The sequence below is a fragment of the Ictalurus punctatus genome, chromosome 27, assembly GCF_001660625.3.
Source record: "Ictalurus punctatus breed USDA103 chromosome 27, Coco_2.0, whole genome shotgun sequence".
Lineage (NCBI taxonomy): Eukaryota > Metazoa > Chordata > Actinopteri > Siluriformes > Ictaluridae > Ictalurus > Ictalurus punctatus.
Window position 1 is genome coordinate 930,651 of NC_030442.2, and position 26,967 is coordinate 957,617.

Below are 26,967 nucleotides of genomic sequence, written 5' to 3' on the forward strand. Positions count from 1 at the left end.
AATTATTAGGGTTTTATTTGTAATATTATATTTTATATTTAGAATAATTTCATTATTAGAAATATGAGATAAAGTTTCCCCATACTCAAATTATGTTCACTTGCTAAGATATCGTTTCCTCACAGTGTAGCAGCAAGAAACAGTTGTTCTCTCACAAAGCCCCCCCCCCCTCTTTTTTTGCCCTCTGTTAAAAGAAAATAAGAAAAAAAATATGTCGAGCTTGTCACGTCACCAAGAAGACGTTCCCGTGTTGGAGAACTTGGAGACTCCTTCCAAAAATGACAAATAAATGCCTCTTCACAGAAAACATTAACAATTACACATAGTTTTTACCCAGTTACTAACAGAACAGCACAACAATCCCCCCCAACAATTATAATTTTCCCAACAACTGCAATTTTACATTCATTAATGATCCATTAACAGCTTTCACATGTAATGTATTGGAATGTCCACAAGACAAGTTAGTTCCTGTTGTGGCTTAGGTTATAAACCGTTGTTCCCACCATGTCGTTTAACAGAGAAACTGGAATGAATAAATTCCTTTGTTCTGAAGACTTTCCCATGCTGGGAAAATTTGCAAAGCACCATGAGAATTACAACACACTGACAGAGAGTCCTTACATGAATGAATGAATGAATGAATGAATTTTATTCATTTTATTGTCACTATACATATGTACAATGAAATTAAGAGCCACTCCTTTTTGTTCTGTGCAAACATGTACATAAATGTCTCCTAAAAAGCTTCCCCACATCCTATCCTGTCCTTTTCTTAAACAATGCTGTAAATAGAAGGGCGGCTGTGGATCAGGTGGTAGAGCGGGTTGTACACTAATCGTAGCGTTGGCGGTTCGATTCCCGGCCCATGTGACTCCACATGCTGGAGTGTCCTTGGGCAAGACACTGAACCCCAAGTTTGTCCCGATGGTAAGTTAGCGCCTTGCGTGGCCGCTCTGCTACCATCGGTGTGTGAATGAGAAACAGTGTAAAGCGCTTTATAGGACCACTAAGGTTTAATAAAGGGCTATATAAGTGCAGACCATTTACCATTGAAGAAATGTCTTTATTAAAAGTCGTAGATTATGTGGAGCATCTGCCGTACAACTGCGTATGAGCTGTTACTATAGAAACGGGAACGTATTAGAACGAGCCTATCATATTTACAATGAGCAAACTTGGGAAAAATAGACAGCATGGGAGGTTTGCTCTTCTATTGTTGTTGATGTGAAAGTCTCATACTACTAATTTGCCAAAATCTGCTAGTACCACCAACACAGAATGTTCATTTACTGCAATGCGCAGGTGAAACTGAGAGGTGTGAGCTCCAGACAAAGACGGTCTGTGTTTCCGCTGAGTGTCAGGGCCATGCAAATAGGATAGGCAAACACTGCCCTTAAGCCACACTGAAGCCTTTGTGATGCTGCATGTTCTTTGAGCAGTTATCAGAAAAACTAACCCATGTGCATATTGAATTCGGTGCCGAGAAGCCGGACGGATCATTTTTCTGCCTGCGAAGGTAGCTATATATATTTTCCTAATGAATAATAACTGTAATGTTACTAAAGCGACAGGTTTTAAAGTGTGCTGACGTAGCACAATCATAGTCCATTTTTTCCTGATTATGATATTATGATCAATTAATTCTATGATTACTATGAGTATTTCTGGACATTTCTGGACAAAGTGTCTTGTTTTATGGGCAAATGACTTAACCTTTCCTATAAGTAAATGTTTCAAGTAAGCTAAATTACCTACCAAAACAACTAGACAACTTCCAGCGTGAAATACGTACTAAAATTTTAAGAAAGAAAGAAAAGAATTAGACTGGTTTAATAATGTTATACAGAAAGTGGGACGTATTCGATAAATCTGCCTATATGCAGGATATTTACTTGCTGATAAATATACTGCGGTGGATTTGGGTTTGGTCACGGTAGCTTAGTGGTTAGCACGTTTGTCTCACACTTCCCGGGTTGAGGCCGATGCCTGCTCTCTGCACATGGAGCTGGCATGTTCTTCCCGTGCTTCATGGGCCTCCTCCAGGTACTCCGGATTTTTCGCCCAGTCCAAAGACTTGTGTCGTCTAAATTGTTGGTGGTGTGTGAGTGTGTGTGCGATTGTGCCCTGCGATGGGTTGGCACCTCGTCCAGGGTGTCCCCTGCCTTGTGCTCCATGTCCCCTGGGATTGGCTCCAGACTCCACGCAGCCCTGTGTAGGAAAATTGGCACAGAAAATGGATGGCTGGACAGAGTGAGGTTTTTTTGGAGTGTTTTTTTTTTTTTTTTTTGGAGTGTTCCATGGAGCAGACATCATTCCATGCGTGTGTGTGTGCGTGTGTGTGTTCAGTGGTGCATGTGTAGTGCCTATGCCAAAGTGGCCCAGATGAGTGAAGCCAATATCATTATGGAAGGCATCCTGCTGAAGATGTCCCAGCAGAAAAAGAAAATATCTCCTAGGAACTATAAAGAGCGGCTCTTCGTTCTGACCAGCCAGGCCCTGATTTACTATGAACAGGAAAAGGGGGTAGGCCTTTCACAAGACACTAATTTACATTCAGCGTTTACTGATTCCTCACACAATGTGTAGATATTTAAGAACATTTACATGAGAGCTTACAAAGTTTTAAATCCCTTACCATTACTGCGTTCCCATTTCTAACGGTTTACTAATGACTAATTCATTGTCAAGGAATTATTTCGGATGATTAATAGTGAAGTTTGTAATAGTAATGATAACTAACACAGTAAATAATGTGAGTTAATTGAACCTTAAAGCAAAGCATTGACTTTTGTTAGTGTTGCTGTTGTTCTGTATGTATTTTATTTCTTTGCAGAAGAAAAAGAGAAAAAAGGGGTCAATTCGGACAGAAAGTATCTGCTATGTGGAAAAAGTTGAGGCAGAGAGGAATGCGCCTGTAGAAAGAATGTTCCCCTTTCAGGTTCTGATCACCACGCACACGCACACACACACGCACACACACACACACACACAATTTTGACTATATTTCTGAAAAGTGACCGCTAGTGACTTCCAATAATTTTGACATGTTTTGCACAATGCTAATCTGATGTTCAGAATTTTCATTTCCTTTTTTTCAGGTTAGGACTCATACTATTTATGTCAGCCTGGGAAAACCCGTTGGATATCTATGTGACTTAATTGCGGCAAAAAAAGACCAAAAAAAAATAAACCTGCAGCAAAAAAGACGATCAAAATGGTGATTTTCTGCCGTAACATACTTTGATCCTTTCCCATTAGATCGCATATGATGAATCCATCCTGTACATGTTTGCAAAGGATGACGCAGATAGGACGATCTGGTTGGAGGCTGTGATGCAAGGCAAGATATTTATGCAGTTTGCTTATGCTAAGTGTGATTAATAACATGCTCAGATCTCTCTCTCTCTCTCTCTCTCTCTCTCTCTCTCTCCCCATATATATATATATATATATATATATGTATGTATATGTATGTATATGTATGTATATATGCTTATTCACAGTAATAAGGGATAATGACAAGCTCTCTGCAAAGTACCACAAAGCATTCTGGGAAGACGGAATGTTCCAGTGCTGTGGCCAGACTGTAAAGAATGCTCCAGGCTGCTGTGACTGGCACAAAGGTGTGTTTTTCACCATTAGGTGTGTGGCTTTTGTATTAATTGATGGCATGCAGTTCTGTGAATGAGGCTCAGTGACCTCAGCTGTGAGATGTTTTTCACACTAATGACAAAACTAAAAAGAAAAGGCTCTGTTAAAAAAGAAAAAAAAGAAGAAGAAGAAGAAAAAAAAAACCTGGCCGGATCTGATCATATTTTGTAGTTGTTGTATTTTGCAGAAAGGTAATTAACTGGGGGGGGGGGGGGGGGGGGGGGGGGGGGCGTAGCTGCCGTTTAATTAATTAATTAATTTATTTATTTATTTGCAGAATCAATGAAGCTCAGAGCAACTTCTCGAAAAATGGCATTACCTCCTTTGCCATCTGCAAAGGTGAGCAGGAAATTTACACCCCTTCATGATGATGATGATGATGATGATGATGATGATGATGGTGATGATGGTGGTGGTGGGAGTGAGTATAATGGGTTTGGATCAGCGTAACAGTGCACCTTTACAGCTCCCAGAGAGAATTCAACTTCCTCCCATCCCGGAAGATGAAGACAGTGCTTGTGTGGAGGTTGTGGCTCTGTATGACTACACTGCCAGGAAGTCTGGAGAGCTAAGTCTTGTGAAGGGGAACAGATACGTCTCTCTGGAAAAGCTGTCGGGTGACTGGTGGAAAATCAGAGACACAGCTGGGTAACACATTACCATTAAACCAATAAAGAATACTGGGTAATATTAAATTAAAATTATATATATATATATATATATATATATATATATATATATATATATATATATATATATATATATATATATATATATATATATATATATATATAATCATATTGCAGGTGTAATAATATTGCAAAACCAACCATTATTCACTACAAATAGTGTAGTTTCCACTACAAATATTACAAACCATCAGCTAACCATTATAACCATTACCAATATTGGTCCTTAATGGTATCCACTAGACATACCATGCCACTAATAGAAGGCCACCAATTAGCAGTTGAGACCCACAGAGACCATTCCAGTTTCTATTAAAACCAATACAACTCCCATTTTAACCATTAAAACCAATAGAAATTCCATGAGGGTTTCTATTGCCCCCCCCCGTATGCTTTGTAATGAACTTTTAATTACATGTTTGTGCATTTATCCTTTTATTCATCATTTGCTCTGTCTAGTTCTGAAGGAGTTGTCCCTTCTAATTACATGGAGGAAGTGGAAGGCAACCACAGGTAAACCAGTACTTTTCCTGCTTCCGTAATCGCCTAACAAAAATGCTGTGTAACGCTGCTACTGTAAGAAATCCTTTATAAAATGTGAATAATTTCCTACTGCGATTCTTTTTTTGCCTAAACTGTTCACAGTGAACTTTGGAAAAAAAATTGATTTTCGTAAATATATTTTCTAAACCCTGTGATGGTTGTGATTGCTATCAGCACCTTTAAACTGTATGTAGTCATTCAATCTGCGTTGAACATGCAATGCTAAACATAGGGAATTTTTTGTTTCCCCCACATCCTATTATTGAGATTTGATTTATCGATGCCATGAGACACTGAAGTAAATTCCCATGCCAATGAAAATATGTGTCCCAAATGACCAAACGTGCCGTCAAAAAGGATTTTCTTTTTTTCTTCAGGATGTATTTCATGAGTGTCCTAATACAATGTGTAACACAATGTGAAATATCATACATGCATTAAATATTACAGTGAGAAGGATGAAATGTCCAGGAGGTCCACAGAGGAGAGACCCAGCAAATCGAAATCAAATCAAATCAAAATCACAGCGCGTCTTTTTCCTTTTTACTGGAGAAAGCACGGGTTGTTATCTCTTGTGCACTAGACGGTGACATCAACACGTTTAATCTGTTGTGCTTTATTTTATTTACAACATATGTATGATCTCATCTGATATGAGACAGTACTTTACACGTACTGATGCTAATATACACTACACAGGAATTCAGAAACAGAACAGAGACTCAGGGGGATATGACATGTTTGTCAAACCCAGTCCTGAAACCACTGCAGACTTAAACAAACAAACAAACAAACAAAGATAAGGAAATAAAAATTCTGGCTGTGGCAAATTTAACAGTCTTTATTCTTTTCATGTCCAGTTTGAGACGTCTGGTTGATGACCACATAGAGGACTATCCGTGAGTTTCATTAACTGTTTTATTCACTGACATTCGTTCAAATGATATCTCGTGTGAAATGAGAGAAATGGCCCCCGACTTGACTTACACTTGTCAATAGTGACTTGCGAACAAGAAGTGTTTCTGTAATTACCCTGACACCATGTGTGTGAAAGTTACAGCAAAAGAATTTTTATTGGTGCATGTGTATTTGCTTTAATTCATTTATTTATTTTGGCCTACAGCCAGTGTAAACAGAGCAGTGCATCATAGCTTTGGCAGGAGCACCATACGCGATAGCCTTCGGCTGCAGAGAGTTCAAAACATCCTTTCATGTAACAGAAGGATTGCAGTCGGCTATCTCGAAATTCATAGGACACCTGAAAATGCCCCCAGACCAATATGTTTACTTAAGAATGTTACTGCTGTTAATGAGACATATACTCTGTTCATATCAGCAAATACATTAGCATTTTCACTTCAGCCATCACAATGGGGGAAAACATGTGATCTCAGTGATTTGGATCACGGCACGGTTGTTGCTACGAGACGGGCTGGTTTGAGTATTTCCACACAGGCCTCCCCACTGGCCCCTCATTGCCACTGGTTACATATGGTTTCCTCCTGTTATACCTAATACCACTCAGGCATGTTTGCCTAACACAACCAGAGCCATACAGACCTTCCCAGTGACTAAGGCTGTGACAAGCCCCACTGGCACCGGCTGAGTGCTGCTGTTTCCATAGGTCAGCTGCAGGGTCGTCAGCTAGGTACCACCAATCAACAACGTTTCACTCCGTTACCCCCAGCACGTCTCCTGGTGCAGGAACAGTGGCAGGGACGTTTCCCCACCACCCCCTGCAACTAAACCTTGGGTCTGAAGTTCTTGATCAGCTAAAACAGGTGTGAGGTTTTGTTTGGAAATGAAACCTGCAGGAAAATAGATCTCAAGGAAGAGGGTCGGTGACCACTGCTCTAGAGTTTACTCAGAATTGTGTGAGAAGCAAAAACAAAAATCAGCAAGTGAGAGACAGTTCTGTGGGTGGAAATGCCTTGCTAATGAGAGAAGTCAGAGGAAAATGGCCAGATTGGTTCAAGGCAACAGGAAGGATAACGTAACTCAAATAATTACATTTTAAAACTGTGGTGAGCAAAAAAGCAGCTCAGGACACAGAACATCAAACCTTGAGGTGGAGAGGCTACCAAAGCAGAAAACCACACTGGGTTCCACTTCTGTCAGCCAAGAACAGGAATCCGAGGCTACACTGAGCACAGACTCACTAAAATGTGTCCAAAAAAACAAAGCAAAGAAACAGCCCTGTTGAGTTTTGGTGATCCTGTGCTCACTGTAGCCTCAGATTCCTGTTCTTGGCTGACAGAAGTGAAATCCGATGTGGTCTTCTGAGCTTCATTGTTTTATTGTTCATTGTGACAAAAGAGACAAAAAGTTTTAAACGATGTCCAAAACAAAAAGTGATTGGACCTTAATGTTCCTTTATGTGTGTAAAAACGTGTAGTATCAAAACAAAGTACTAATGTCTTCTAATGTCTCAACGAACATCAAAAAATATGACTAAAAATGCAGTTGCAACTTGCACACAACAGTTGATCTACACTGTGTTGTGGTTTTTCCCTTTACTGTGAACAGTACTGTTCTTTATTGTTAGTGTACAGTTGAAGTTCTCATATACTCCTCATTTACATTCTGTTGACTTGAGACTTGAATTGGACTTGCATTTTTTACACTCTTACATGGAGAAAAAGCATTAAGTTGATGTACTTTCAGCTAATTTGTCTTAACTTGGTTTATTGAATTGAACTCATCCAGCTGGTATGTGGGCAACATGTCTCGAGTGAAGACGGAGCAGCTGCTACGCGAGAAGGTGGGTGGCGCTGTTCACACGTTTATTACTTTCATCATTTGACTCTCGTGTACACTCACCAGCACTTTCATTGGCAAAAATGTTGGTATCACCACACTTAGAGGATGCTCACACGGATTTTTACTTCATAGCAAACAAACAGGTCACATATATGACACAGTAGTGAACATTCTGGCTTCGTGAATCATACCTCAATCAAATTAAATTAAATGATTATATTCAATGGCATATTTTATTTTCCAAGTCAAGTAGAGGAAAAATTATGGGCTGATTAACTCAACGGCATGGCCAGCAAACAGTCCAGATCTCAATCTAATTGAAAATTTATGGTGGAAATTTAAAAAAAAAAAAAATGGTCCATGACAAGACTCCATCCTGCAAAGCTGATCGCTAAGAAAGTTGGAACCAGTTTGATGAAGAATATTGTTTTTCATTAGTGAAGTCCATGCCTCAAAAAATTCAGGCTGTCATAAAAGCCCAAGGAGGAGTAACAATGTACTAAGTGTGATGTTTTTTTTTGTTTGTTGATGATTGCATAATTTTTTTCCTCTATGTGATCTGGAAATAAATATACCATTAATTAAAACAACTTCATAGGGCGCACGGTGGCTTAATGTGCGTTAGCGTGTTCACCTCACACCTCCAGGGTCGGGGGTTCGATTCCCACCGTGGCCCTGTGTGTGGAGTTTGCATGTTCTCCCCGTGCTCCGGGTACTCCGGTTTCCTCCCCCAGTCCAAAGACATGCATGGTAGGCTGATTGGCGTGTATGAATGGGTGTGTGTGATTGTGCCCTGTGATGGACTGGCACCCTGTCCAGGGTGCACCCTGCCTTGTGCCTGGTGCCTCCTGGGATAGACTCCAGGTTCCCCCGCGACCCTGAAAAGGATAAGCGGTTGAAGACGGATGGATAAAACGACTTCATTTCATTTGTTTGAGGTACGTTTCACGAAGCCAGAAAAGTTGTTTTGTGTCATGTCTGTGATTTGTTTATTCGCTATGAAGTGTGTGATCCCATCATTTTTGCCAGGGGTTGTATATCCATGCAATCAGCCAGTCAACTGTCAGCAGCACAATGCATAAAACATGCAGATGCAGGTCGAGACCTTCAGGTAATATTCACATCAAACACCAGAATGGGGAAAATGTGATTTTGGTGACTTTGACCATGCCCTGCTTGTTAGTGGCAGATAGTCTGGTTTGAGTATTTTAAAAACGGATCTCCTGGGATATTCACACACAGTAGCCTCTGGAAACATGTTGTCGATGAGAGAATGCGCCAGAGGAGAAGGGTCAGACTGGTTCGAGGAGACAGGAAAGCCATGCTAATTCTTATGAACTGCTGGAGGGAGCTCTGGACTTCAGTTCCCAGCAGCCACTGCACCTCTGCATCACAGTCACATGACCACCTGTACCTGTATTTAATCACTGTTTGCACCGCACTCTTGGTTCTTGCGTTGTTTCTCCTCTGTTGTCAGGTTATGCTCTCTCGCCTCGTATGTGTTGTCTTTTTATGTTTTGTCATCATCTTTAGTAAAACTTTAAATCTGCACGTGCATCCGTCTCCGACTCTCCAGAGCTGTGACGGTAACGCTAACACTCTTTGCAACCATGGTGAGCAGAAAGCATCTCAAAATTACAAAACAGTAAAACAGCTTTAGAGCACAGGGGGTTCCGGCTACAATGGGCACATCTCCATTCATTGAGAATGGAGAGTTGAAGATTGGAAATGCATCCCCTGGTCTGGCACCAGGAACCGTTCTATGGTAAAAGTCAATGCGGTCACATTTTTTCCCCATTCTGATGTTTGATGTGAACATTAACTGAATGTCTTGTCCTGTATCCGCATGCTTTTGTTCCTTGCTGTCAGATGATGGTAGATTGATGGTAGATCATTTTTAAAGTAGCCAGTGAGCATACATTGACATGATACTGTATTTTTTTTTTATATATTTAATTTACTTTACTACTATAATAAGGGTCTCACCTTTTGTTACAGGGTAAAGAAGGATCATTCGTGGTCAGAGACTCCAGTCAAAAAGGAGTATACACAGTGTCGCTCTTTAGCCGAGCACTAGAGTGAGTACAGAGGAGATTTTACTTCTTCTTCTTCTCCTCCTCAAGCCTAAATGTCCCTACATATACACACAAAGTTTTGACCACATCCTCTCCACCATCAGTATATCTCAACGTCACGCCTGCAGTGAGAAGTCTAATACTAAAAGTGTGTTGTGTTTGCAGTGAAGTGAAAGGGACCGTAAGGCATTATCTCATTAACGTCAATGCAGAAGGGCTGTATTACTTGGCAGAGAACCACCTGTTTGAATCCATTCCCCAAATGATAGAGTACCATCAACACAACGCGGCAGGTGTGTCATTTCTTGACCTATTTAACAGATACACACATCAGAAAACATTAACCTATTTATAAATTCCATTACACACACACACACACACACACACCCCCGTGTACATCTTAGTGATATCACTACTACACTACATTCATTGTAGAATTAGTGAATCATGGTACATGAGTAAAATCAGTGGAATTTTCGCTCCGATTTGTAACCATTGCGTGGTCCATATTACATCCGTGACTCATTCTCATAGAACAGTCAGGACTTCAGATGTGATTTGAAGATGATTTCAAATTGCAGGAACAATTGTGGTTGTCTCGAAATCCTGTTTGCTTTTTTTAGGCCTGCTTACAAGACTGCGGCTTCCTGCTACAGAAACCGATCTCACATCTCAGTCTGCACAGGGTGAGGCAAACATTTTTTGAAACGCACAGCAGGACATGATCAGGCTGTCATTTTTTATTTTTCTTTGTGCACTTAGTCACATCTCAGATTATTTTAAAGTTATCAGGCTAACAAAATTAACCGGATACAGTACACGAGACAGGGTCATGGCCCAGCAAACTAACTTGCAGTATTACAGCATGTAGGTTTCTTGGTTGTGGCACTGTTTCTGCTTTTGTGGTTAGAATCAGTATACAGCATATGTATCCAAATCCATCCATCCGTTTTCCAACCCTGGAGGTGTGAGGGTAACTACTAAGCCTCTCTGCGCCCCATGTATCCAAATCAACATGGAAATTTGCAAACTTTCAAAATGACGCTCCCAAAAAGAAACCCAGATTGCACACAAACCTCGACACTGGGTGAGCAGTTTACACCGCTGCAACGTGACATGAAGATTACCTGCTAATTAAAAAAAAAAAAAAAACTCACCTTCTTCCTCTACACGGATACCCGTTTGTAAGATTGTATAAGATTTACACTTCCGAAAACCACTATATGCCCAATTTTTTTCTCTTCAGTGGATAACCTCACCTGCATAGGCTGCTGTAGATTTAAATCGCTGCTCTTATCACAAAGACTGTCTGGTGTACTCTTATCTCAGGACTCATTCACAATCTGCTCATACTCCGCATCTGTTTAGCACACCTAGTACCGTATGAGTTTATAGTATAGAGCTGTAGAAGAGTAATGATTTACGATCCTTCTATCTGGTGTGAGCCAGAAGAGGACACGTTCTCTTGAGTCCGGTTCCTTCCGCATGCCATCAGGAGTTTTTCCATTACCTTGTCACCTTTGTCTTAGACTTAAATCTACACCCAGATTTCTGTAAAGCTGAGACAATACACGTCTGTTACTATACAAGCAAAACTGAACTGAAAGAAGTCGGCCCATATGTATATGTAAACGATTACGCATTAACCGTGTTGTCTTCCCAATTAGAAAAAGAGCTGCATGTTGTATTGCTAAGCCATACAACAGTTTGTACATATTGTTCCAACCTCGGTAGACGTGTACGTGTGCGATCTGGGATGTGGGTTTTACAGTACATGTTCCGTATGAGTTTAATTCGTGTGTGCGTATGATTCGTAGGTGCGTGGGAGCTGAGACGAGAAGACGTGTGTCTGGTGAAAGAGCTAGGCAGCGGCCAGTTCGGAGTGGTCCAGCTCGGCATGTGGAAGGGCAAACACCAGGTGGCCATTAAGATGGTGAAAGAGGGCTGCATGTCGTCAGACGAGTTTATAGAGGAAGCCCAGATCATGATGTAGGTTTCCGTCATGCTTGTGCTACCTCTTCAACTTCCCTTTTCGGTGCTGGCTGACTATATCGGTGGTAAAGTCCAGGGCAGTGTGTTAGTATAAGTGTGTGACTGTGGTTAGCAACTGTGTAATGCGTTTCCTGTTCTCAGGAACAATTCAAGTCTACTCAGGTATACTCAAAATTCCATTATACCGCCTTCTGTTTGAAAGATTTCAAACAGCCTTTATATCTCTAATTTTATATCGGCTAGTGTGTCAAGTCAGGTCCCAGTAGTAGTATAAAGTATTTCTGCCTACAGCTGTAATGTAATGCAGAAGTTAAATCAGGCACTGGATAGCAAAGGGGAGAACAGGAATAGGGAACAAATCTTAGAATAGGACATACCTTTAAGTTGAGGGGTTGGCATGTTAATTTAATTCCAAGAAAATATACGTAAACATCACTTCGGTGATTTAGGGTGGGTTTTTTCTTTCTTTCTTTCTTTTTCAACCACCACGCAGGTGTTGCACGAGAAGCAGGTGTAAGGTGGGCGGACGGCCACTTTAAAAACAGTTCTGACGCACAGCGGAGTGTTTCTGAAAAGAAAAGGAAAAAACGTTCAGAGTCAATGGATTTTTTGTTTTTAATCTCAAAACCAGGTCACATATTAGCGGTTGGGGGTTGGGGGATGGGGTGAGGTTCTGGGGCGTCATGTGAATGAAACAAAAAATCACAGACAGAGTGATGGTCTGCCTTGTGAGTGAGTAAATATGAAGAGATTTACGACATGTTGAAAACATTTCACTGCCTGTATTCCAATATTGCAATATAACTTAAAAACCAAACTTGGCTATTGTTGGGACATTCACTTGTACGTGATGTGAGGTCACGCTTTCACTGTCAAGTCACACAAACAACTTCTCTTCTCTTTATTGAACTTTTATAACTAATAATAAGTCATCTAAGCGAGCTGGCAAGCCAGGATAATGAGTGAGGCAGTAATAAATCGCCAGATTGTTTCACATCGCAAGTGTGAAAGCACTCTTAAGGCAATAGATATGTGAAAGATATGCATGTGACAGGCATGGATGAATAACATCCCTGCTGGAAAAAAAATAAAAATATAAAACAATAGAAACCCTCAGAGAATTTGTAATATAATGGGAATTGTATTGGTTTTAATGGAAACTGTAATGGTCCCAATGGGTCTCTATGGGTAATTTGTTGCCTTCTATTTTGGGCAGGTTATGTCTAGTGGATACCATTAAGGACCAATAATAGTAATGGTTTTAATGGTTAGCTGATAGTTTGTAATGGCATTTGTAGTAGAAACCATTAGACTTTCTGTGATGGTTCCTATTGGTTTTGTTTTGCAGGGATTAAAGCTCGGAATTCGAACGGTCGAGTCACTCGAATAATCTGTCATTCTTCCCGAGTAGTATAATAATAAAAATACTGCATGTCCATGTTTGTGCCTGCGTGAGGTGACAGGATATACTTGAATCTGTTTCATTTACTACACAACATCGCACATTAAATATGTGAAACCTTTCCCATAATACTATTCCGATCAAGCGCAAGCTTCAGCATCATTTCTTTAATACAGTGTCTGTGTGTCACTGTGCACTCGAAGGAAATTCCGGCATCCTAAGCTTGTGAGGCTCCACGGTGTGTGTACCGAGTGCTTTCCCATCTACATCGTGACAGAGTTCATGAGTAACGGCTGCCTGCTGGAGTACCTGAGGCATCATGGGAAAGAGCTGCGTCCTCGGCGTCTCCTTACCATGTGCCTGGATGTGTGTGAGGCGATGTCTTACCTCGAGGGTCAGCAGTTCATTCACAGAGATCTAGTAAGAACACACTTTCCAGAATGATGAGGAATGTTTGTTTGTGGTTTGATGAATTCATGCGTTTTGTGAAGTGCTACATGATCATTAATGCCACCGCCACTTCTCTCTTTTCTCTTTCTCTCCACACCAGAAGCACAACATAAACAGCTGTTTGTAGATACTATAACCTGATCGTGATAAAAGGGAACTAACTTGCTTTGTTACAAATCCACTTCCTGGCTTTCCAGATCACACCACCATGTCGTTTCCTATAATAGCACACCCCCAAGTGTTGTATTCCTTAGTTAATATTTATATATATATATTTTTGCTTTGCAGCCAGCCCTACTGTCAGATCCATGTGTTATCACCTTCAGAATGTAGTCATCTCCAGATGTTTAGATCTTCCATCTGTTTTTGTTCATTGTTTTCCTTTATTTTGATTGCAGGCTGCGAGGAACTGTTTGGTAGATAAAGATTTATCTGTCAAAGTGTCTGACTTTGGAATGGCAAGGTGACCAACACACACACACACACACTCACACCAAACACTGACGGACACAAACTCAGTTTTGCATGTACAGAACTGCATATGCGTGTGCTTTTTGCCTATTATTTATGTGTTTTGTTCCCTGTGTAGATATGTACTGGATGATCAGTACACCAGTTCTGCAGGTACAAAGTTTCCTGTGAAGTGGTCGGCCCCTGAGGTTCTGAACTACACGAGGTTTAGCAGCAAGTCCGATGTGTGGGCATTTGGTTTGTCACTTACTACATTTTTCTTGATGCAAACCGTGTGCTATACTACTTGAAAAGTTTGCTCATGTCTCACCACAGCGCCACATCATTTCACAAATACCAAAAAGTCTGTATTGTGTGATGAACCTTTCAGCTAACCTTTCAGTTATGAACATTTTACAGTAAATACACCACAAGTAGGGCAGGCTAAGTTCATCCATGCTGCTGTTAATATTTGATTGAGTATCTAATCTGCAATAATATTGATAGAATTTGGTGTTACGTGGTAGTGGGAGTAATAATGGTTAAGATGGTTGGACTGCTGATCAGAAGGTCATGAGTTCATATCTCAACACTGCCAAACTGCCACTGCTGGGCCCTTGAGCGAGGCCCTTAACCCTTAACTCCTCAGCTGTATAAATGAGATCATTGTAAGTCGCTCTGGATAAGGGGCGTCTGCCAAATTCTTATTATAAATAATAATAATATAGTAGTTCCTAAACTCAGGGATCCCTAAGTGACATCCTACTTGCTTTCTTTTTTAATGTTTGTATGGCAGCCTGGAAAAAAAAACCCTTCACATGGCCCAATTTTCTACTCTATATAGTTATGAAATCTCTCTTTTTTCTGCACGTGTCACAAACCCATGGCAGCTTCAATTCTGTTTACTCCCCAAACTGAACAATCACATGTAAAAGACTCTATTCTAATTCCACTTAGACACCCTGCCTGTACATCTACTTATGGGAAAACAACATTGTTGCCCAATTGTAAAGAAATATACGCTGAAAGGAGTTCTCACTTGGATTATCAACATCATCCAAATCGGGCTCATCGGTCTGCTTAACATATTAACGTACCAAAATGCAGCCGCAAAGCTGAATCACCTGAACATAAATCCCATGATGCTACTGACAAACCGGTAGCAGTGTTAGTCACTGTGTCCTTCTGTTGTGGTGAAGCAGGATCTCTGTTTGCGGATGAAACTCTGACTAAACTAAAACCCTCCTCACTGACACCACCAACCCTGGAAATGGAAAAAAGTGTGACATGATTAGATGTTGGGTTAAGTGAAATGTAAGGGTTATTAATCACCAAATGGAAAAAATCCTGTGTGTGGGTGTGTGTGTGTGTGTGTGTATATATTTATATATATTAGTGGTTAGTACCTACCAAAAGTGGTCTAGGGAAGGACAACCAGTGAACCGGCGTCAGGGTCATGGGCGCTCAAGAATCACTGATGGTCCCACAGAAGAGGTACTAAAGCACAAATTGCTGAAAAACTAAAGGTGGCTATGATATAAAGGTGTCAGAACACACAGTGTATAGCAGCTTCTGTGTATGGAGCTGCATAACCAGAGACTATAATAGCAGAGTGCCCATGCTAAATGGAAGAAGGTGGTCTGGTCTGATGAATCCTGTTTTCTTTTACATCTTGTGGATGGCCAATTGTGTATGTGTCGCTTACCTGGGGAAAAGATGGTACCGGGACGCACTATGGGAAGAAGGCGAGCTGGCGGAGGAAGTGTGATGCTCTGGGTAATGTTCTGCAGGGAAACCTTGGATCCTGGCATTCATGCGGATACTTTTTTGACACGTTCCACCTACCTAAACGTTGTTGCAGACTAAGTACACGTATTCATGGCAACGGTATTCCTCAATGGCAGTGACCTCTTTCAGTAGGATAATGTCATGCCACACTGCAAAAATTGTTCAGAATGGTTTGAGTACAAAGAGGCCTTCAAATTGCCCTGATCTCAATCCAATCGAGCATCTGTGGGATGTGCCGGGCAAGCAATTCCGATCCACGGAAGCCCCACCTCGCAACTTACAGGATTTTAAGCATATGCTGCTAATGTCTTGGTGCCAGATACCACAGCACACCTTCAGAGGTCTTGTGGAGTTCATGCCTTGACGGGTCAGAGCTGTTTTGGCAGCACAGGGAATACCTACACAATATTAGGCAGGTGGTTTTAATGTTATGGCTGATCGGTTTGTATTTCGTATATTACATTCCGATACCGCTCCATCTACATTTATAACCTAATCTACTTATGAAAACAACGCTACTGCCAAATTTGAAGGAAAATTACGTCTACAACAGGGGAGTGAGCGTCGTCGTGTTTAACATAACGATTATCAGCATGATCCAACACGATCCTGATTTAAATGTGACTCGTGGTATTTAAGTGTTTTTATCTGTCTGTTAAACTGGCACTATATTACTCGCAGACAAACCCAATTTTGGTCAAAACTCTGAGTGCCAGTGCTGCGACTTCACAACAAGCCTGACCAACGAACAGCAGGCCATCCACTTTTACGCTCACTCACATGCATCCAGGTGCGCAAACTATCGACACTGTACAATAAAGTGCCGATATCAGTGGATCAGGCTGCTTAACTTTATAACATTAGTACGTGATAAGTGCGTGATAAGACAAATTAAAGCATAAACAAGTGAAACGACAGTCAAATTCAATAAATCAGACGCTTCTGAAATCAATCAGAACTCTTATCTCATTCCAGGAATTCAATATATATATATAAAAAAAACAAAAACAGTTAATCAGTGAGGAAGATCAAAAAAGGAACTGTTACTGTGAATCAAAATATAGTGGGAATAAATTCTCCGTGACCTCACACAAACTCTTAATGCTTACTTCCTTATTTTGTGTACTTGTTTATTTGCCTCGTGTTCTGGTGTTTTTTATTTATTTAGGTCTATCCTGCAACATTAGCTTAATGCTAGCCAAGTATGCTATCTACTCGTGAGGTGTATGAGGTGTTTTTTTTCCCCTAATGTAATACCACAAATAGTAGGTACTTTTATCATCCATTTCTAAATAACTTAGTAAGCCTTACATGTAAGGCAGATTGATTATTTGTATCTGAGTTTGTTCATCTGACCCGATGTGATCTGTTCAGGTGGTCCTAGCGAGGTTAGAAGGTAACGTAAATCAACACATTATCATATATATTTATGTTTTCTTGTAGTAGTGATGTCGGTATATTTTCCATCACTTTTGGCTGTTTGCTCTGTCAGGATACTCCACGGCTATACGGGTTTTCCCATGCCTTTATAGTTTTACAAATCTGCATTCTTACAGGTGCGCTTGCACTTAAGAGCTCTGAAGCGACTGTTTATGTACCACTTATACCTAGAAACGGCTTTAGTTTCCCTCAGGAATAGTCGTGCTAATAAATACTGTAAGTATTTTGCATTGAGTTGATGATGATGATGATGATGAAGCTGATTTTGTCGTGTAGGTGTGCTGATGTGGGAGGTGTACAGTCTGGGCAAGCAGCCCTATGAGCACTATGATAATGCACGTGTAGCTGAGAGAGTGATGCAGGGTCATCGCCTGTATAGACCCCAGCTGGCCACAGATCAGATCTACCAAGTTATGAAATCATGCTGGCATGAGGTAATCATGTTAAATCCCCCCCCCCCCCCTCCCCTCTCTCTGTCTCTCTCTCCCAACAAATAAGAATTACACTGAAACTGAAAAATCATTCAAGCCTACATATGGTGAAATATGTGTCATTCTCTTTTCACAGCTTCCAGAGGAGAGGCCCAGCTTTCAGAAGCTTTTTAATGATCTCAGTGCATGTGTAGAGGACAGTAAACAATGATTACACTACATGAACTTTATATTGTGCATTTGCAAACATTACTGTAATAACTTGTATTTGTATCTTGTTATGCGACAATAATAATAATAATAATAATAATAATAATAATAATAATAATAATAATAATAACCCTCTTCCTCTGTGTTTCATGCACAGTAACACCTGAATGATTTGTTGATTTGTTTTGGACATCCAAAACAGCGAGAAGTAGAGAATAGTTGTAATAAATCAAACCTCTGCATGCTCCAGAAGTGCACACTACAGAATGAGTATCAGTATTTCTAGAGGCCCACACATCTATCGGGTTTAGTGAGCATGATATTTCCTGTTTGCTCATAGCAACTTAACCACCTCTGTTCACCAGAATATCTCACTAAAATTAGGTGAGGTTTTAGTACTTCATGTATTTATGGGAACGTCGTTGTCTGGTAAAGGTGTTACCAGATGTTTGCCTCAGTAAATAAAAGAAAAAGAAGAAGAAGGTTGTATTAAGAGAATTGATGTACTCTAATCTAAAGAAAGATTAATAAATAAATCAATAAAAGAAAAGGAACTGTCATTGTGAGTCAGAATCAAGTCTGAATAAATCCTCCCCGACCTCACACAATCTATTAATACTTACATCCTTATTCGGTGTACCTCTTCTCTCATTCAAGTCTTTATACCTTTCCCCCTTGAGCTTGGCTTCTTCCTAATCTGTAACTAACATATTGTTTTCTGGCCTCTTCTTCCCCCACTGTGGCTTTGCGACACTTCCTTTTTTATTTGTGGGCATGCTCTCGGTTCAGTGAGATCATATGCTACAAATAAGTGTCCGTACTGAAGCCCAACCCACTACCTAATGGTTTATAATAGAGCAAAATCTCACGCTGTCGCCAGAGTCGTTACTGTCTGCTAGGATAGCGACATGGAACAGGTACGTCTGTCCGTCTGTGTGTCCGTCTGTCTGTCGGGTTAAGCTGATAAAGGTTATTCCAGTGGTTTATGAAAAACAAAGCTTTATCTGTCTTGAGTTGACTTCACCTAATTTGAACAAGTGTTTTTCTAGGAGAGTTTTCTCAGCGGCGGTGTCGCCTTGGTTCACACTGTGGTCGAAGGCAAGCACTGTTATGAAGTGGATAATGTTTTGACCAGTACGCCTAGTGATTTTGGCAGGTAATAAAGACCAGCACCACACAAATACATTCAGTTATACTTTCACTGTCGTCTTAATGTGAGTGTGTCATTTACATTACTGATGAACAGTGTAGCATATGGAATAACGTTATGGTTTCTGCCTCTTTCATTCTGTAGGAAAGGGGACAAGCTCCTGATGATAAATGATGTCGAAACTCAGCATTTGCCTCCGAATGTGTTCGCCATGATGCTAAGCTCAGGGTCTCCACTCCTGGTGAGTAGTTTCTCTCTTTCACACAACACATCACTGTGGCTGTCCAGTTTCACTCAGGTGTTATATATATATTAGTACGGATAAATGATCTTCAGAACCATTTCACAGTGGTACACACACACACACATACACATACACACTCAGAGTGAGCTGTGAATGAATCAGGTGTCTGATTTATTAAATTACAGTTGTGCCCAAAAGTTTACATACCCCTTGTAGAATCTGCAAAATCTTAATACTTTAAACAAAATAAGACGGATCATAAAATTCCCATGTTATATTTTATTTAGTCCTGTCCTGAAGAAGCTACTTCATATAACAGATGTTTACATATCGTCCACGAGGCAAGATTATAGCTGAATTTATAAAAATTACCCGGTTCAATAGTTCACACACCCTTTATTAATAATACTGTGTGTCGTTACCTGGATGATCCACGGCATGACGTGTTTATGTTCTGTGAGAGTTCTTCATGAGTCCCTTGTTTGTCCTGAGCAGTTAAACTGTCCACCTGTACGTTCTGTGCTTTTCCAGCGTCTTCTGCATATTTCCCCCCTTTCCACCAGACTATATGATGTTGAGATCGATCTTTTCAGGCACAAAAGGTGTTCCTCACATATACATACATACATACACATAATGAATGCAGAAACACCCAGGGTTACCACAACCTTACTACACGATTAAATGAAATCCGTTACACAGTGCTAAGCGTCAGTAAATAGCCTTTCTGCCTAATAAGACTCCAGATCACAGCTTCATGGTTCCTGTTTGTACAGTATGTAACCGTTACTCAATTACAGGACTAATGAGCTGATAAAGATCCATATACATGAGTGCTTTTTGATTCACATTAAATTGCTACACAGTGGCTTAGTGGTTAGCACGGTTGCCTCACACCTCAGATTTACATGCTCCCCATGCTTCAGGGTTTTCCGTCCAGGGTGTACCCCACCTCGTGCCCCGAATTCCCCGGGACAGACTCCAGACTCCCCTGGGACCCTGTGTAGGATACGTTGTACAGACGACGGATGGATGGAAAAATTTATCGTTACTTCTACTCTTTAAAGGAAAAGTTTCAAAACACACTGACTTGAGTAAAATCGCTGTGACTCACTTCACTTGAATCAGTGTGTGAAGTGATGAAATGTTAAAATAGTTAAATGAGTAATTAATTGTGTAATGGTGATCAAATTAGATTTTTTTTTTCCCCCAAATCAAGCAAAAGTACTATGATTTCATTATACTCTAAAAAGTACTGTTACGGTACCCATGTACTTAAGTACTGTAATGAAAGTACTATATGTAGTTTGTTACTTTCTACCACTCACATGTAGTATATTATTCTACTTATTGACATTACTGATGATACTGATTGTTATATAACCGCAATAAAGAATTTCTACAGACAACGTCTATGGGAACTGCACAGGAAGTGAAAGATGCATTTTTGGTTGCAGTCAATTTGACAAACAAGAAGTGGAGACTTACTTCCTCTAAAGTCCCGTATGTCTTTCCATTCATGTTTCATGTTTTGATGATGTGTAAAGTAGCATCCCTATATCGTCTCCGTACTTCACTGTGTGTATGGTGCTCTTGAATCATACGGGCAACCCTTTGCTTTCCAAATATGACAAACTGACAAAAATGATTCCCAACGAGTTCTATTTTTTGTTTAATTTGACCTGAGTATATTGTTCCTAAAAGAGCTCTGATTTGTCTAAATGCTTTTAGATGTGCATCTCCGAGCTTCTTTATTCGAGGAGTTTGGCAGAGGCGGTAAGAAGGGAGATGATTGGTGCAGTTCATTGCTTATCGCTCTCTCATCGGTTGCTGTTCGTGCTGCTTTCAGGTCGTCCTGCAGCTCTTTTCAAGTGACTGATGGATTCTCTCTTACCTTCCATATCTGTGATGTGAGGATGGTGTGAAATCTTACACGGCACACTTGTTTTGGGAATGATTAGATGTGGTTCCATGAACTTTCCACCTGAATATTGCTCTGGCTCTGTAGCGAGTGTTGTTTAATTATGTTGTCCCTGAGGCCATTAGGAACTCCTTCACCTTCACCATGAACGCTACTCGAGTGAAATCGTCCCAACCACAGTACGCTTATGAATTCAGTACAAACTTCTTGTTTGTTGCATATTTACACATACAAAGTCAAACATTATGTGTAAATTTGAAGTGGGTGTATGCGCTGTTAAATAACAAACACTAAAGGGTCTGAATCTTTATTTTCCCTCACTGTATTGTAAACACTCGCTGTTATCACGCCCGTTGAGGATTCCGTTCATTTTTTTTCTTGTGTTTGCAGACTTTGCACCGGGCGAGTGTTGAGGCACAGAAGAAATCCCCAGAGTCTGAAAGCATGAGACCCTACCACCGGGAAATGACCGTTTTAGACTTCAGTCTGGCCATGGTTAGACAAACATGTCTGGATAAAGATGAAGAAAACCCACAGGCGCCAGAAGAGTGTGACGCGGAGAGCGGTGATATGGAAGGCGCTTCTTTCACGAACAAGGAAATTCTGCTCGTGTCCATGACTAACACAAGTGTAGCGATTCTGCAAGCACGAGGATGCGACTCCCAAAACCCCTGCAGCAGCTGTGGTGCCGCAGGGTGCACCCTCAGTGACTTTGTTGTGGCTACTAAGCAGACTAAGGTCACATCAGGTCAGGGCTAAAACAACGTAAATTTTTTGTTTACCATGCTGTAGTAAACTGATAACTAACCTCAGTGATTCATTTAGTTCTGTTCGCAATGCGTATTACATCACTGACCTATAAAAGAAACCACTGTAAACGTTCTTTAAAACATTCATTCACACACATTTGGTTAACTCCAGAACCGCAGACACGATTGTACTCTTTGTTCTACGTGCCAAAATGTGATTTGAGAACACTGTCGAATAAGCAACACGTCAACACGTCAACACTTACTGAATGTATCGAGACTTATTGAGACCTTTGTGCAACCATATGCTGTACCAATTCAGTTCATATCCAGTCAACATATAGTAAAGTAGAACTAGTAGTCAAGTGTCAGTGTATGTGTGCATAGTGCTCATGAAGCTTCTGTTTCTTCAGCTTACAGAGAATATATTCGAAAACGTTTCGAAAAAGGTCACGTTTTGATCCAGAGTTTACTGCAAAAGGCCATCTGTCCTGAAAACATCCACCAACGAGAACTGCCTTGCATAAGCAATGCCACCACAGGTTAGTACAGGATCAACTTCCAAGCTACATGATAGTCTGGCTAATCAAAATAAGTATTAAAAAAATACTACATATAAAATACATATACAAAGTACAGCACATGGATAAGTGACTAATCACATCCATAAGATTTTGTTGTTATAATAGCCACCATTCTTCTGGGAAGGCTTTCTCCTAGTTTTTAGAATGTAAGGTGATGAGTTTCAAGTCATCCCAAAGGTATTCATAGATTATGGTCACGGCACTCTAGTTCTTCCACACCAACTTTGGTGAAACATATTTTTCCTGTGCACAGGGGCATTGTCGTTACTGGAACAGGTTTGTGCTCTGCCTCTAAGCTCCAGTAAAGGAACTTAATACAAAGACTTTCTTGTGTGCTTCAAACTATTTGGCAACAGTTTGTGGAAGGCACACAAATGGATGTGATACTATCGTTCTGGTCATATAGTGTAGATTTCCAGGTCAGTGAAATTGCGCTACGTTCAGGGCTTCGCTGTAGAAGAGGAACTGCCCGGATGACTATTTTAACAAATCATGCCATGCGAGTGAAAAACTATTCTCATTCTTAAGTCCAAATTTAAAGCATGCATGCCGCCTGTCTTACAGAGAACATCACAATCTACTACTATATGTCAAATGCAGCAGAAGATTTCGATAAAGGCGTTCCTGTTGTTTTGAACTTCAGCGGCTCGACCAACTTCCTTAAATGCGTGTGTGAGAACGGCAGACCAGCTTTGATCGTTGAGGTAAGAAACGGTCCATTCAAGAACACAAAAATGTAGTGAAACGAGGGGTTTTGTAAAACATGTCTTACAGATCCAGTATCAAACATGTAAAATACACAGACAGTTACAGGGGAGTACAAATACAGAGGTTAGTGCGCATCATGTCTGGGAACTCATGGGACTGGGAACTCTGGGAACTCATGGGACTCAACAAAAAGTGGTGCTGTCGGCACTGGTAGCTTAATTGTTAAGATTTAGGACTACTGCTTGGAAGGTCAGGCGATCAAATCTGAGCACCACCAAGCTACGACAACTGCTTAGTTGTATAAATGAGCCAAATGGCCTTTCACTTCTATAAGTTGCTTTGAATAAGGACGCCTGCCATATGACATGAAAGTAAAATAGTGGAAGTTAAAACAGTAATTTTGTCAGAAAATATTGCAGGCAGGTGAAAACAAGAACTGCAAGACTGGTCAAAAGTAAAATAAAATAAATAAATAAATGCTGGGATTAGTCGAGTACATTAGCCTAGAGTGTCAATGGGATTGAGTAAGAGTATCTTTGGAATTGGTCAAGAGCGTCTGCGAGAATGAGCAGGACTGGTTAAGAGTGTTTGCACAAGTGGGCGGGATTATTCAGGCATGCCTGCAGCAATGGGTGAGATTGGTCAAGAGTGTCAGCGGAGGGTGCGGAGTTGATCAAGAGTGTCTGTGAGAATGGGAAGGATTAGTCCAGCGTGTCTACTGGAATGGGCAGGAATAGTCATGAATGTCTGCAGGAGTAGGCAGGTGTCCTTCCGGATTGGCCACGAGTGGGATTTATAAACCGGTCATGCACACACCTCTAGCCTAAATGACCGTGTATAAACATTTTAACTCACGCCGAATGTCAAGTAGTCTTGAAGACATATTCTAATTCAACTGAGGGCCTTCGCTAATTCTGAATGAAGACACATCTACTGAAGAACCATGAAGGATTCTAACTGAAGTCCAGATTATCCGACACTATTCGCATAGACTCCGATCTTGTTATTCCCGTAAGAACCGATGGGCTACAAAGTTCTGTCGTGTTGGTTTTCTGTTTCAGTGCTGCGACAAAAGCAAGCTGCAGTCTATCTGTAAGGATGACCCGAGCACGTGGCCTTTTGTCTTCTACCTGAAAACTACAAAGGACAACCACCGTCGCTTTGAGTCGGCTGCGTACAGTGGTTGGTTCATCCACACCAAACCTTCTGGCTTGGTCTGCGTGGACCAAGGAACAAATTACAGTGAGAGTACCTTCTACATCATCATCCAGTTAGGAAACAAATAAAAACATTTCTTAGATATTTAGACCCCTAAACTTGGGTTGTGGGTTTCAGCTACAACATATTCACATTGGTAAGAGGTATGATTTCATGATCACCAGAATAAACACAACGGTGCTGAGATCATGTGACATTAATCAAGCCAATGATATTTTTCTCTCATTATAATTCGTCACACTTGACTTAAAATGTTACTCATTTTAATTACTGTACTTATTAGTGGCACTAGCCTTCTAGTAATGTCTTGTATATGCGAAGCAATTTTTGATCAGTATTAAATGCCCACTTTTACTCCGAGCTGATGTGCAACTTTTAACTGCTATTGCAGTATTACGTAAATATGTATCATATCACAATTTATTGATTTTTACACACTTTTTTTCACACTCATTTTTATAGTATGTGCTTTTCTTTGATACATCTGTTAAATTGTATTGTGCACGAGTTTATTCTGTATCGTTTCTGAATGTTCTCGTTAAGAATGAAGAATTTAATGCTCCAAGAATGTTTTATGTAAAGTTAATAATTGTTGTTTTTGTGCTTCGTGCTTAACGGGCATTATTATTTTTTATGCTGTTATAGTAGTGAAAAGTGTTTTATACCAATATCTATAGTACTATTGAATATTTATATCTACTGTATTCACACAATACATGATAACGATCATCATGTCAACTATCTAACTCTGCAGTTTTGTACACATTAATGTTTATGGCTTTCACATAATAAAGAAACGTATAAGTGTGTTTTCAGTATCTGTTCGTGTGTATACTTATTGACTGTGTTTATTGCTGCTAGATTGTGGTTATCATTTCTCTAATAGCAAACAAAAGGTAGTCCTGGACAGCATTAGCCAGGGTGGACTTTACCATTAGGCTACCAAGGGCCATGAAAACGCTGCAGAAACTTATGGTTAAGAAACATCGGGGTTACACATGTAACCCTGCTCCCTGAGAAGGAACGAGACATTGTGTGTAGCATAACACTATGGGAGCGCCTCTTGCGTGTGACCGGTATCTGAAACTTGTGTAAAATCATGCCTATTTATAGGCCTGCCATGATCAGGTGACGTGGCAATTAAGCGCATATATATACAGCACCTGTGAACCGCGCCGTCAGCCTCTATTATCTGAAGCGAAGACGCAATTCGCAGGCCTGCCCCGGTATGACAAAGCGACACAACGTTTCGTTCCCTTCTCAGGGAACAGGGTTACATGCGTAACCCAGACGTTCCCTTTCAAAGGGAGCTCCACGTTGCGTTTAGCGTAACAGTGTGGGAACGAGAATACCCACTCCGTCATACCGAGGGTACGGCCTGTTCAAAAAGACCCAAGCCCGAGGGTCACTGCAAGACACTCGAGCCCGGGTCAGAATGAATATCCAGGCTGTAATATCGAATGAATGTGTGTGGCGTAGGCCACCCTGCAGCAGCACACACATCCTGTAAGGACAAAGCCTTCGAGAAGGCGACGCCCTAGTGGAATGAGTCCTTATGCCAGAGGCGTAGCGAGACCGCGCACCTCATAAGCGATAAAGACTGCTTCCACGATCCAATTAGAGATGCACTGCTTCGACTCAGCATCACCTCTACTGTCGCCACCAAGCAGACCAGCAGCTGCTCCGACTTACGCCACTGGCCAGAGGGGTGGACGTAAGTACAGAGAGCCCTTACTGGACACCATCGGTGCATTCTCTCATGTTCCGGTGTGAGGAACAGAGGAGGCAGAAAACCTGCAACACCACAGGTTGGGCAGCAGACCTAGACACTTTAGGAATAATAATCTGGCCTTGGCTAATCCAGGTGCAAAGTCAAGGCAGGAAGGGGCAACAGAGAGAGCTTGTAGATCTCCTACTTGCTTGAGAGATGTCAGGGCCAGCAGAAGAGCTACCTTTAGAGTCAGAAGCTTCTCTGAGACTGACTCTAAGGGCTCAGATGGGGCCCTTGACAGACCTTCCAGGATCACAGAAGGTCCCAGGAAGGTATGCACGGCCAGCAGATGGGCCTCAGCCTCCTGACACCACGCATAAATCTCGAAGTTAGAGGATGTTGCCCCACAGAGGCTCCATCAACAGGGGCGTGGCTGGCCAAAATAGCGGCCACGTAAACCCTGATTATAGAAGGAGCCCACCCCGCTGAGAAACGTCCTTGTAAGAACTCCAGGACTGTAGCTATTGCGCACTTCACTGGGTCTGGCTGGCATTCCTCACACCACAAGACAAAAAGCCGCCACTTGAGCGCATACACACTTCCTGGATTCTCTCACTCATATTTTTCTCTCTCGCTCATTACTTTTTTTTCTTCTCTTTTTTTTAAAGGGATAGAAAAGTTCAGAGATATTGAAAAAAGAAAGAGAGGAAATGAAGCGTCTTTTGTTTTTTATACAAACAACCGACATGCAGTTTCGCTGAAGATAATAAGGCTGACGGTGCGGTTCACAGGTGCCAT

General features: G+C 41.0%; 2 protein-coding genes across 3 annotated transcripts; both read left to right on the forward strand.

Annotated features, from left to right (window-relative positions):
* Positions 1-1,363: 1,363 nt before the first annotated feature.
* LOC108259563 (cytoplasmic tyrosine-protein kinase BMX) lies at positions 1,364-18,357 on the forward strand. 2 transcript variants are annotated; one of them, XR_006981233.2, is made up of 19 exons: positions 1,364-1,519; positions 2,350-2,526; positions 2,837-2,941; positions 3,262-3,343; positions 3,507-3,626; positions 3,932-3,993; positions 4,121-4,302; positions 4,803-4,856; positions 5,747-5,785; positions 7,593-7,647; positions 9,645-9,724; positions 9,887-10,014; positions 10,345-10,407; positions 11,539-11,710; positions 13,319-13,535; positions 13,964-14,028; positions 14,155-14,262; positions 17,520-17,677; positions 17,811-18,357. XR_006981233.2 is itself a non-coding variant. In XM_017459143.3 (19 exons), the coding sequence occupies exons 2-19, from the start codon at positions 2,356-2,358 to the stop codon at positions 17,883-17,885; spliced, it is 1,947 nt and encodes a 648-aa protein (XP_017314632.1). In that variant the 5' UTR covers positions 1,364-1,519; positions 2,350-2,355; the 3' UTR covers positions 17,886-18,357. The 2 variants fall into 2 exon arrangements, 1 of the variants encoding a protein (XP_017314632.1); XM_017459143.3 differs by having other exon boundaries at positions 14,155-14,273.
* A 136-nt stretch (positions 18,358-18,493) lies between these two features.
* On the forward strand, positions 18,494-25,276 carry LOC108259564 (uncharacterized). The gene is made up of 7 exons (XM_017459146.3): positions 18,494-18,801; positions 18,934-19,040; positions 19,179-19,275; positions 21,590-21,947; positions 22,362-22,490; positions 23,097-23,236; positions 24,302-25,276. The coding sequence occupies exons 1-7, from the start codon at positions 18,793-18,795 to the stop codon at positions 24,524-24,526; spliced, it is 1,065 nt and encodes a 354-aa protein (XP_017314635.1). The 5' UTR covers positions 18,494-18,792; the 3' UTR covers positions 24,527-25,276.
* Positions 25,277-26,967: the final 1,691 nt, after the last annotated feature.